The sequence below is a fragment of the Podarcis erhardii genome (assembly GCF_964252035.2).
Source record: "Podarcis erhardii genome assembly, chromosome: Z".
NCBI lineage: Eukaryota > Metazoa > Chordata > Lepidosauria > Squamata > Lacertidae > Podarcis > Podarcis erhardii.
The window spans coordinates 2845721-2858046 of record NC_138504.1 but is presented as its reverse complement, the minus strand read 5'-3'; the positions used below and the strand labels follow the sequence as shown (position 1 = coordinate 2858046).

The window sequence follows — 12326 nt, the reverse complement described above, 5'->3', positions numbered from 1 at the left end:
TTGTTGTGCAAGGGCAAGAGAGTGCCCTTTTAACCATGTGAGCCTATATTTCTGAGATGTGATTCAGTCCCTCCTGGAAGTAGTGACACTCAGAAGAAGGAATGGGGGTGAAATTAATTTGAAGTTTGGGTTTAAAGATAAACCCACTGGATTTCCAAAACAGTATACAAACTGAAACACACCCATGCTCCCAAATTCATCTTCCTCCGAAATTTGCAATGCAGTTCTCCAGCCAAGTACTGGGTACAAAAATTGCATCCAATTTAAATGCATATGCTGTTGAAAATAACACGAAAATGCATTACAGTGGAGGAAACGGCTTTGCAAAAATGTATATATTAGGCAAAACTGCATACAATAAACGTGTATATTAGGAAAAAATCACACGAAAATGCTGATAAATTTTCATGAAGATTTAAATGAGAAATTGCTGCATTTTGTTAATGCTGCAAAAATGTGAACTGAACTTAAGAATTTGAGAAACAGAGGAAACAAAAATTGACAGACTTGTCCATCCCTAATCTAGAGACACTTGAGAGAGATCTGTGTGGAATGGAACTAACTTTTCTGCTGCCTTTCATCCTGTTTCTGCAGGCAGGGATCTACTGGGTCAACCTGGTGGACCATTTCTGTGCTGGCTGGGGGATCCTTTTTGCAGCTGTCCTGGAGCTGGTGGGGATCTGCTGGATTTATGGTAAATGATGAATGCTGTGTCACCCAGCCCCTAATAAAACACTAACCTCACCAAACACTCCCCAGTTCCAAAGCAGCAACAGCAACTTCATGATTAGGAAGGCTTCATCAACTTCAGTGGTGGAGCTTCTTGCTCTGGCACGGGGGGGGGGGCAGAGAGCAGGTGGGTGCAGACTGGTGTATGTCCTGGGAGTGGTGCGCTGCCCGCGGGGGTGTGACATGCATCCTGGGGGCATCAGTGGTGGAGCTTCTTGCTCTGGCACGGGGGGGGGGGGCAGAGAGCAGGTGGGGGCAGACTGGCGTGTGTCCTGGGAGTGGTGCGCTGCCCGTGGGGGTGTGACATGCATCCTGGGCAGTGGTGTAGCGTGGGGGGTGCAAGGGGTGCCAGCCGCACCGGGCGCAACATTTTTGGGGGCGCACTCGGAGCTCTCTGCCCCTACCTGGTCCTGGCTCACTCTCTCTCTCACAGTGCTGGCTGTGCGAATCTGATCCGAGCTGCCGGGTCGCCGCCCACTGTGGAGGGGGAGGGTGCCAGGCGTGCATTGCGGAGCGGAGAGAGAGCGAGGGAGGGACTATCTGGGGGAGGGAAAATGCAGCGGCCGCCCAGCGCAGAGCTGAGCGCAGGAGAGAACTACATCCGACCAGCCCAGTTTTGGAGGGAAGGTGTTAGTTGCGGCGGAGCCCTGGCGCCCCGGGAGGCTGGCCGGGCCGGTAATGGGGCTGGCCGGTGGCGCCGCTGCCATCCTGCGGACAAAAGGGCTGCCGCCCCCGGCCGAGCCCCCCCCGCGAAACCAGGAGCAGCTCTCTGGTGCTCGAGGGCTTCGCAGGCCCTTCATCTCCCCTCCATTGGCGCCTCAGCCCCCAGCCCTGCCTGCGCGGCTCCTGCGTCTGGGGGCGCGCTCGCGCGGATGGGGTGCCGCTCCCCGCTTGCAAATGGTGCCCGTAAAGTCACATCAGAGACGCCCCCGGGACCCAGTTGCTGCCTTCTTCCCCGCCATGTGATTAAGCCTCGCACTACTTTGTGGCAGTGGTGTAGCGTGGGGGGTGCAGGGGGGGCCGGCCGCACCGGCCGCAACATCTGGGGGTTAGGGTTAGGGGGCGCAAATCCACGGGTTAGGGGGCGCAAATTACTTGCCTTGCCCCGGGTGCTGACAACCCACGCTACGCCACTGATCCTGGGGGCATCAGTGGTGGAGCTTCTTGCTCTGGCACGGGGGGGGGGGCAGAGAGCAGGTGGGGGCAGACTGGCGTGTGTCCTGGGAGTGGTGCGCTGCCCGCGGGGGTGTGACATGCATCCTGGGGGCATCAGTGGTGGAGCTTCTTGCTCTGGCACGGGGGGGGGCAGAGAGCAGGTGGGGGCAGACTGGCGTGTGTCCTGGGAGTGGTGCGCTGCCCGCGGGGGTGTGACATGCATCCTGGGGGCATCAGTGGTGGAGCTTCTTGCTCTGGCATGGGGGGGGCAGAGAGCAGGTGGGGGCAGACTGGCGTGTGTCCTGGGAGTGGTGCGCTGCCCGCGGGGGTGTGACATGCATCCTGGGGGCATCAGTGGTGGAGCTTCTTGCTCTGGCATGGGGGGGGGCAGAGAGCAGGTGGGGGCAGACTGGCGTGTGTCCTGGGAGTGGTGCGCTGCCCGCAGGGGCGTGACGTGCATCCTGGGGACATGGTGCACCACCTGTGGGGGCGTGGCACCCAACGAGGGGGGGCAGCTGCCATGGCACCCCACCGGGATCGTGGTGCCGGGGGCAGTGCGTTCCCCCCACCCCCCTCTTCCTCTGCCAGTGATCAACATTTAACATCTAACTTAAATTTTGATAATTCAGTCTCCCAAATGCATTGCTTTATATGGTACCTCGCCCTGGTCAAATGGGTAGACCCAGTGACACCCATAATTGTAAGATTGAATTAGCAGCTTTGTTTGTTTGTTTGTTTGTTTGTTTGTTGCTTTTATATCCCTTTTTTTCCCTCCAAGGAGCTCAAGGTGGTGTACATGGTTCCATCATGAAATTCTACTCAATATTGATCCAGAGCAGAACTCCAAAGTATAGTGAGCAGAATAATAACTTCAACACGTTGCAGGATTCCCCCCAAAATAGATCAGAGGCAATTATATTTTATCCAGAAGAGTTTTACTGCTACTGAAGGCAAATGAGCATAACGGTTAAAAATCCAATATATTCAGGATTGGCCCTGTCCATAAGAAATCCAGTTGCAGCAGACTTAACTTAAACTTACAATAACTTATAATAAGACTAAACCTTAATACTAAGCACACTATGTACAAAACACCACACCAGAAGGAAAAGAGATAAAAAGAGACAGTTAAACCCAGGCTCCTTCTGGCTGATTATGATAGTCAGCACAACCTTGACAGAAAGAGATAAGAGAACCGGTTTAAGCCAGCTGTACTCAGCACTCTGAGCGTATAACCCAAACATCAGGAACCTTCAGCTTGTTTATTTCACACAGAAAGAACCCCTTGTCATCTAATCCCTACAACAACTCTATGAGGTAGACTAGGCTGAGAGGCAGCAACTGGTCCCCAAGGTCACCCAGGGGTTTCATGAGACCCTGGTCTCCCAGGTGCAAGTCCAGCACTTTAACCACTATGCCTGTGAGAAGGGGCTCTGTGGCAGAACACTTGCTTTGCATGCAGAAGGTCCCAGGTTTAATTCTTGGCATCCTCATCCTCGTCATTACATTTGCATCCCATCTTCCCTCCACAGAACTGAAGGTGCATACATGCTCCTTCCCTTCCCCATTTTATCCTCACAACGACCCTGTGAGGTAGGCAGGGAAGGAGTGGGGAGGAATCGCAGGACTCTAGCATGGAGTCACAGGATCTGATCCAAGCCGGTCACATCTTGAATTAGATTCTGGAACCCACTCAATCACTCCAGTCCTGTGCCTTCTCTGTCTGTTAACATCTCTCCCCATCTTAAAACACTTTAGCAGCAGTTTTTCAGCCACTCCAAGGCATAAACCTCAGTTCCACACACCTGCAGTTGAGGACAGTCCACAGACCATCCCAAGGGAAGTAAAAGAAAGCTGACTCTTCAGAAACACAGAACTAACCCAGCGGTTTGTGTCCCCTTTGCACAGGTGGAAACCGATTTATCGAAGACACTGAGATGATGATCGGGAAGAAAAGCTGGTTGTTCTGGCTGTGGTGGAGAGCCTGCTGGTTTTTCATCACACCTTTCCTCCTCCTCGTAAGTAGTCAACTTTTAGCAAGAGATTTCAGTAGCTCTGAGGCTGGGGGGAGGTAGAGCTGGGCTTACAGGGAACCTCCATGGGTCATTTTTTCCCCAGCCAAGCTTCCCCATATTTTCCCAAATCCAAGTCCCTCATCTCCACAGCTGACATCATATATGGTGTCAGGTATTGGGCAGGTGGCAACATGGCTGGATCAGCACCTCGCACGGTTGATTCCTGCAGAAAGCAGGATTAAACGCACATGCACATCTAGGAATGCTTTGGATGTGTGAGATGTCCGCCCCGCCCCCTGCAGGAAGCTGCATTGCACACCCAAATCCTGAAGAATCTGGCTCACCAGCAGAAGCACAGGGGGGAGCTTCATACTACTTGCTCCCACTCCCTGTAATGCCATGACGTATAATATTGGAGGTCTTTGTAGTCTTTTTGTGGGCTGCCCAGAAATATCCTGGCTGACTGGATAAGCTCCTGGGCTAGAGGGAGCAAAATATTTCCCTCACCCCAACACTCCCATGAGATGCCTCTCTTGGGGGGGGGGCATGCGTTATCTTGGAATGGTTCTTAGGTACACAGAAGGAAACAAGCCACATTGATTTTAGGCTTGGCTGCACCACTGAAGACAATGACATTGACTCTCCTTGGCACTCTGCAAACATTAAGCATGAATAGGTGAAGGATGGGGCCATGCTCAGCCATGTTCAAATGCAGTGTGAAAACAGGCCAAAGTGAACTTCTCTCCCTGGTGCAGTTGCCAGACATCTAGGTCTGCTCTGAAGTCTCCAGATTTGCCTGGTGCCTCTTCAGGTGTCAGGTGGAGAGCTTGAATCTCCAGGTGAGCAAGAGTGCCTTTAATAAAAAAATATATAGTAAGAAGACAGTGCAGGCTTCAGTCTGGCTGCAAATGATAGCACAAACACTTGGGGGGGGGCTGCCCTCCTCTGCTCCCCTCTTCCAAATAGCGTCCATCTCCAGGCCCACCTCATGACATTACCAGGGGCCACCAGCTCTACAGCTGTGGTTCAGTCTCAGATCCTGGCTTTCCCTTTTGGCCAGATTTTGAGGTTAGGAAACCAAGTCTTGAATGCTGGGCCTAAAACATGTCTGATCAGGTCTTGTTCAATGCTGCACATGCAGCTTAGTCTTGGCTGGTCTAAGTTTGACTCTCCTGTTTCTCTAACTTTTTTTTCAAACAGGCAATTTTGATTTGGTCTTTGGTCACATTTGAGCGCCCAACATTTGGCTCTGTGGAATACCCAGTTTGGGGAGCTGCTGTTGGTTGGTGCATGATCATGTTCTGCCTGATTTGGATTCCCATCATTGCCATTTACAAGATATCAAAAGCAAAAGGGAGCTTGTGGCAGGTGAGTGCTTTGAGGTATCATGAACTCTGCTCTGATGGGATAGTCGCCCTTCTCTGGGTCCCTTCAGATGTCCTTTAATTGTGCATTCATGATGATTTGTGATCACAATGCTATTGAAGTGGTTAGACGCAATCCTGATACTGTTTGTGCCTGTAAAGATTTTGGGGCAGCTTCATTTCCCATCAGTGCATACCCTGTAACTTCTGGTTGAAATTCCTTAACTTTTCAGGGTGCCCTGCTTTTGTTCTGCTGTAGCCCCTCCAGACATCAATAATGTGATAGCATTGGAGAAACTTCACAGACCAAACTAAAGCAGATAAAACCAGCTATTACTGCACTTTTGTTATGTTAAGAAAATTTTGCAGAATACACCCACAGTAAAACATCAGCCTGGAGGCACTCAGAGGCACTGAGTTCGGCCAGAGCTGAAACAATAGCAAATAATAATGCATATGTAAATTCCCATGAATGCTAGGACAATTTTGCTAAGCAATCTAAAGCATTGGTTTATAAGCTTTCTACTTTCCGCAAAGACTTGCTGGCCAAGAAACCTTGCATAGGCAACAGCTCCAGGGGGCCCAAGGCTCTTTGCCCCCCCCCCCATCTTTTTCTTTTTCTTGTTTGAGGGAGCTGGCCCCTCCCCCAATTGTTGAAGCCTAACATGAAGCCAGACGTGGAGCGACATCAGATTTTGTGTCAGCTCCTCAATGTTCTTGGGAATATGGTGCCTCTGAACCCTTGCATGGTGGCTGCTCAGATTCCTGTCCCTTGGGGTCCTGAGTTTTCGTGTCACATATTGACACAGGCCATGTACCTTCCAGTCATTCTTCATAACGTTAAGGACTAGAAACTTATGGACACTTCTCATAAGGGCATGGAGCAGGAGTGGTGAGGGATTTGGTCTGAGAAGAAGGGGCATGGTCTGGGGAGAATCCCAGGGGCTAGATAGAAAGGCCTGGGGAGAGGAGCCACATTCATTCCCCCACAATCCTGAGGTTCCATACTACTGACCTAATCTGTTTGGAAGAGCTATCTAAACCAGAGGCTTTCACCTACACACCTTGCAGCAGAGAATTGCGCCAGGCCTCTTGTGTCTGCTACTAGGATGACACCTCTAGACTGAGCCTTCATTCCCCCTTTCTGGTTCTCCCCCTTCTAGCGCATTACTTTCTGCTGCAAGCCCCAGCCCAACTGGGGTCCCGCCCTAGAGCGCAATCGTGGAGAAAGATACCGCAACATGGTTGACACAGAGAAGGAGAAAGACATCGAAATCCCGACTGTGGATGCCTACGTACACAAGCCAGAGTGAAGTGGCCCGTTGGGAGGCAATTGGCACTCATGTGCAGCAGAGAGAGTGGGTTTTTTGGGTTTGTGTGAACGGGGTTTTTTTATATATAATGGAAGCCATATTATTTATTCTGAGAACTGTATATTGTGATAGATCAATGGACAGCAAGTCAACGGAGCGTGGAGGCAGGTTCTTCGTCGCTAACAAGTACTGCCCTATTGACCTGCCCGGTTGCTAGATATAGTGAGGAAGACAGCATGTCTCCTGACCCCTTAGCTGGTGCTAAAACTGGTCCATGCTATGCATGGGGAGAGCTGGAAGAAGTTCCAGAGTTTAGTCCCTGTTCCCAGGGGAGGCTGTCACATAGATCTTGCTAGGAGTGGGCTCCATTCTCTAACCCATCATGATCCATTCCTGTAACGACCCTGCAGAAATCCTCCCCGGAGTCTTAATCCTCCACTGAAAACGTAAGGGCAGCAGCCTTGCCCATCCTAACAGGCTTTGTGATAGGAATACACTTCCATAATGCTCGAAGGTGATTCAGTATCACACAAGTGCCTTACCTACAAGAAAGCATTGTTGAAGTCAGTAGGATGTAATCCCAAATAGATTAGTTTTTTGACAATTAGCTATTGTTTCTGTATTCCTGTTCCTGGAACTATGTGTATGATACATCAGATCTATATCTGTATTTCTGCATCCCGGCATTCCAAATTTGGTACCACAGAAACCTGAGTGATGTGCACTTTTTATTTTATTTTGCATAATTTATTGTTTTTATCTTCTTGCAAAATAATGATGATGATGATGATCAGATTTTCTTCTAGATGGATAAGCCAGGTGCTCTCCACCCCTCATGCAGTTGCTAAAGATCCAGCCAACTCTTTGGCTTTGGGGGATTTCAGCTGGTGTTTCTGCCACACCTTTAAGCATATTGTTACAGTCCCAGCAATATAGGCTAGCAGCTTGGTGTTTGGAGTTTGTTTTTCAAATGCGACACTTCAGAAGCTGGGTCCTGTGCCTAGTGCCATATTCTGTGTGCTTTGTGGCCTTAGTTAGTCTCAGAAAGCCCAGAGTGGCTGGCTGGCCAGCCCAAAGACCTGACTTTCATGATGCTTCTGTTCTGCCTGATCTTGTATTGAGCTAGTAATGGCTGCGATCTTCTCAAGAGGCTCTTCCTTTCATCCATCTTTATCCCCATTCTCTCCGGAATCTCTAATTTGTGAGTGTCTCTGGAGAGGGTCATTTTTCTTAAGGATGTTGCACAAGTGAGTCAGCACTTGTTTTCTAGTTTTCTTCAAAAATGCCATTCTTTAAACCCTCAGGCAACCTGAGTTACAAAGGAACTTTCCCTGAAGCTCCTGCTATAAGTTTTATGGCATCGAATTTGTTTACTTCCAAAAGAGAAAAATGGCTTTAAATATATATATATTATTTCAGAATGTTGTTGTTGTTGTTGTTGTTGTTGTTGTTAGAAGATAACTCAACTGGTAGAGCCTGAGGCTCTTGATCTCATGGGTCCAAACCTTTGGTTGGGCAAAAGATTCCTGCATTGCAGGGGGTTGGACTAGATGATCCTTATTGTCCCTTCCAACTCTACAGTTCTGTGGTTCTATAATGGGATACAGCAAGATGTCCATAGCCTTGTCCCACTGAACACCTGGGAGGGGGAATGTCCAGCTCTCCAGATGTTGCTAGACAGCAATTCCCATCATCCCCAGCCACTGCCCATGCCAGAGAGCTACAGGCTCCCCATAACATCTAGAGGACACCAATTCTTCAGCCCTGGCCTATGCTCTGAAAGATAACAGCCTCTTTGGGCCCAGGGTGGGGGAGCAAGAACACTCTTCCTTTGCCCTAAGTCATCTCAGTTGAAGAATGGAAGTGGAGTTGTTTCATCCTTCTAATGCAGAGTTTCCCAAACTTGGCTCTCCAGTAGTTTTTGCATTACAACTCCCACCATCCTTAGCTAGCATGGGATGGTGGGAATTGTAGTCCAAAAGCAGCTGGAGACCCAAGTTCGGGAAACACTGTTCTAATGGAAAGGTAGGCAACACAATGCACTCCAGATGTTGATAGACTCTTAATTCCCACCAGCCGCAAACAGCTTAGCCAGTGATGGAACTTGTAGTTCAACAACGTCAGGACAGGCAGCACTGGCTACTCTGGTTCTGATGGCAGCCACAAGGAGGGATCCCAGAAACAGGTCACATTCACAACATAAATTTAAAGCAGGTGCTGAGAATTGTTAGAAAACCTCTATTCAACTCACAGAGCAACAATTTCTAGAGTTGCCTGTGAAGAAGGATGGTTAAGCCTCTCTAAGAAGTGCAGCTCTGTGAGAGGAACAGGGGTCTCCTAATAACTCTCAGTGCTGTTAAAAAACTACAGCTCCCAGAATTCTTTTTTCTTTTTTGGGTGGGGGGGGGGAAGCCATAACCGTTTGAAGTGGTGTCATGGTGCTTTCAACTCATAGTGTGGATGTGGCCACCATTTGTCCCCAGATGTTTGATTCTGGGTGGGTGGGTGGTAGAAAAATGCCATTGCAATGTGGCAGGATGTTCCAGCTGCTGTACCAAGCGGTCACATGACCACTAGACCCACCTTCATTCCACGTTTCCTGTCAATTGTAGGCCAGTGTCCTGGAAGTCTACTTTCACTGAAAAGAGTCCTTTAGCTGCCTTCACAGTCCATGACATAAAATAGGGCCAGGGCACTTTCTTTGCCGGGGACACCGAGCCTGTGGTGATAGATGGGAAGCTCTGGGTTTCCCCCAGGTGTGTTTTTGTACTACAAAAAAAACATATTGTCTGTTTTGGGAAATGAACATGTTGCCATCTCAAAACCAATAAAATTTCTGTTTGTTTTTGACCTGCTTGACCCCTTTTCCCTTCACAGAGCTACAATTCTCAGAGTGGTTTAACAATCAAAATTGTACCTCTGGTAAACCCTACTACTCAAAAGTAAGCACTGTTTAGTGCAAAGAAACTACCTCCCAGGTAAATCCGCCCAGAAAGGAGAGAAAGTTGCAACTGGAAATGAACAGCAGTGACAACGACAACAAAAGAAAGGAGGAAAGGAAGGTTGAGGTTTAGTGGCTTGGACATGGCTGCAGATGGGTTGGGAGACAGGGGAAAGTGGGCTAACCACAAAACCAAGATTTGGCAAATACAGGCTGGCAGGCAAGTTGCCATGTAATCAGATCTGTGCTATTGCCTGCTAGTAGGAAGCTGGATTTTTGCCTTCCCAAAAACCAGCATATCAGCCAGTTTATAGAAATGTGATGTGGTTCATCCACACACAAAATATATGAAAAACAAGGCAGCTTTAAGTTGGTATGGGTAAGACCTCGGTTTGGAAATAGTTCCACAGGCACAGAAAGTTTTGACAAGCAAGTTGCAAGAGACATCGCTGTGCTGTGCATTCAAGACTTCGCCCTTAGAGGGCAGCCTCAGCTTATGCCATTGTTGGGTTTTTAGTTTGCAGCATTCCTAACAAGCAGTTCAAAAGAACTCACCCACTTCCTGCTGCCTGATTTCTGTCTGTTTGATTCAGCTGCAGGCCTGGCATAGCCCAACCATGAGGTGGGGTGAAGGAGCCACCTTGGGTGGCAGAAGCTCCCAAGGTGATGCACCTCACCTGCCCCCACTGACCTTCTGCCACCAGCATCTGTGCTGATTTCCGGCAAGATATCACCAAGGTCTCCCAAGATGAGATTTCACTGAAACCTCATCTGGATTTGCATGTGGTAGCAACAAGGTCAAATTGCAAATGCTTGGTGATTCAGAAGTGTCGTGAGGTACTTTAAAAAGGCCCATAACACAAACTGGCATGAAATTTGAATGCATTAATTTATATGTATACATGCCTCTGGACACACCCTGTAACCAAAGTGAAACAAATACAATTACAGTGGTACCTTGGGTTACAGACGTTTCAGGTTATAGACACTTCAGGTCACAGACTCTGCTAACCCAGAAATAGTACCTGGGTTAAGAACTCTGCTTCAGGGTGAGAACAGAAATCGTGTGGCAGCAGCAGCAGGAGGCCCCATTAGCTAAAGTGGTACCTCAGGTTAAGAACAGTTTCAGGTAAAGAACGGAGCTCCAGAAAAAAATTAAGTTCTCAACCCGAGGTACCACTATATGGTGTTTTTTAAAGGAGCAGGAAAGAAGGAGATCGGGGTTGAGACTAGAGGCTTTGGCTCCCTAACAATGTACACCCTCACAAGGGATGCAGGTGGTGCTGTGGTCTAAACCACGGAGCTTCTTGGGCTTGCCGATCAGGTTGGCGGTTCGAATCCCCATGACGGGGTGAGCTCCCGTTGCTCTGTCCCAGCTCCTGCCAACCTAGCAGTACGAAAGCACGTCAAAGTGCAAATAGATACATAGGTACCGCTCCGGTGGGAAGGTAAACAGCATTCCCATGCACTCTGGTTTCCGTCATGGGGTTCTGTTGCACCAGAAGTGGTTTGGCCACACGACCCAGAAATCTGTCTGTGGACAATTGCCGGCTCCCTCGGCCTGAACGCAAGATGAGTGCTGCAACCCCATAGTTGCCTTTGACTAGACTTAACAGTCCAGGGGTCCTTTACCTACCTTTATCTTTTACAATCTCACAATCCCCTGGAGTGATTATCCACATCAAGTGGGGGGGGGGGGAGAACCAGTAGCAGAGGGCTTGGCTTGCCAGCTTAGGTCAAAATAGACCCAGTACCCTGTCTCTAAGCAGGTCAGACAGGGACAGCCATTGCTGTTTGTCCTCAACACATAGCAGTCCTAGGTAAACTGCCTCTGAAGGTGGAGGTTTCCTTCTTAAGAACCACCACAGAGGCTCACTAATACACCAATCCCCTCTGCATCATAGAAGCTGCCTGCGCAGCTTCTCTACCCTCAAGGCCTCCCATTTATAACTCTGTGTAATGCCTGGCAGGCTTAAAAATGCTTCTCACAGTAGTAGCCCTGAGATATAACTTAAAGGGCCAAATATGAAAACGAAATTGCACAGTGTGAGCCTTTTATAAAGAAATGGAAAAGAGGCAACTGTGCTGTTTGGATCCACCTTCTTCTTTGGGAGTTTGTCGTGCAGGAGTCCCGATAAGGGCTAGAGAATCTTCATCATCAGCGCACAAAGTGCTTTTGATGCTTAGTGTTATGCTGCCCTCTATGGGCTGGTTTTCAAGAAACACCCAGCTTCCACTCAACACGCACAAACATCTGCCAGAGTAACTGGGCAAATCCCCAAGCCTGCAGTGATGCCGTCCTGTTGCTTAGTTCAGCAACCTTGACAAGGGGAAAGAGAAGCGGGGGGGGGGGGGAGCTCAAGGTGTTCTGCTGCCTCCTTGTCCCTGTCGCCCCTGTTCTCAGCAAATGCATCCTCCTCGTAGTTTGCACGTGGTGCAATTTTATTGGCTCATATGCATAATAATAAAAAGAACAACTTGGGAGAACAAAAAAGTGTTATCAAAAGTGGATACCATGGAGCGTCATTGCTCTTGCAAATTTGCAGCCATGCCAGGTGCATTTCATTGCAGGGCAAGCTGTTACCATGCCCAATTCTTACAACGTAAGTGGCACTGGGAACAAGATCAGTTATGTACTCCCCGGCTTTGCATAGGGCTGCCCAGCTGTAATCCTGTTCCTCGACATTTCTCTGTTTGTTTGTTTGTTTGTTTGTTTGTTTGCTTGCTTGCTTGCTTGCTTGCTTGTTTAGTTAAGTTTCTACACTGCACCATCATAAAACACCTCTAAGCAGTTTACATTTCTCTCTAA

The 12326-nt window shown here is 48.9% G+C and overlaps 1 protein-coding gene across 2 annotated transcripts in view; it reads left to right on the top strand.

Moving 5' to 3' along the window:
• The window catches only part of SLC6A14 (solute carrier family 6 member 14), a 62062-nt gene extending 54065 nt beyond the window's left edge, over window positions 1–7997 (top strand). For both annotated transcript variants that reach the window (XM_081846763.1, XM_081846764.1), the window contains exons 11-14: window positions 595–694; window positions 3793–3902; window positions 5100–5267; window positions 6427–7997. In XM_081846763.1, coding sequence (XP_081702889.1) covers window positions 595–694; window positions 3793–3902; window positions 5100–5267; window positions 6427–6576 — 528 coding nt within the window. In that variant the 3' untranslated portion in view covers window positions 6577–7997. The remainder of the gene's footprint in view (window positions 1–594; window positions 695–3792; window positions 3903–5099; window positions 5268–6426) is intronic.
• Window positions 7998–12326: the final 4329 nt, after the last annotated feature.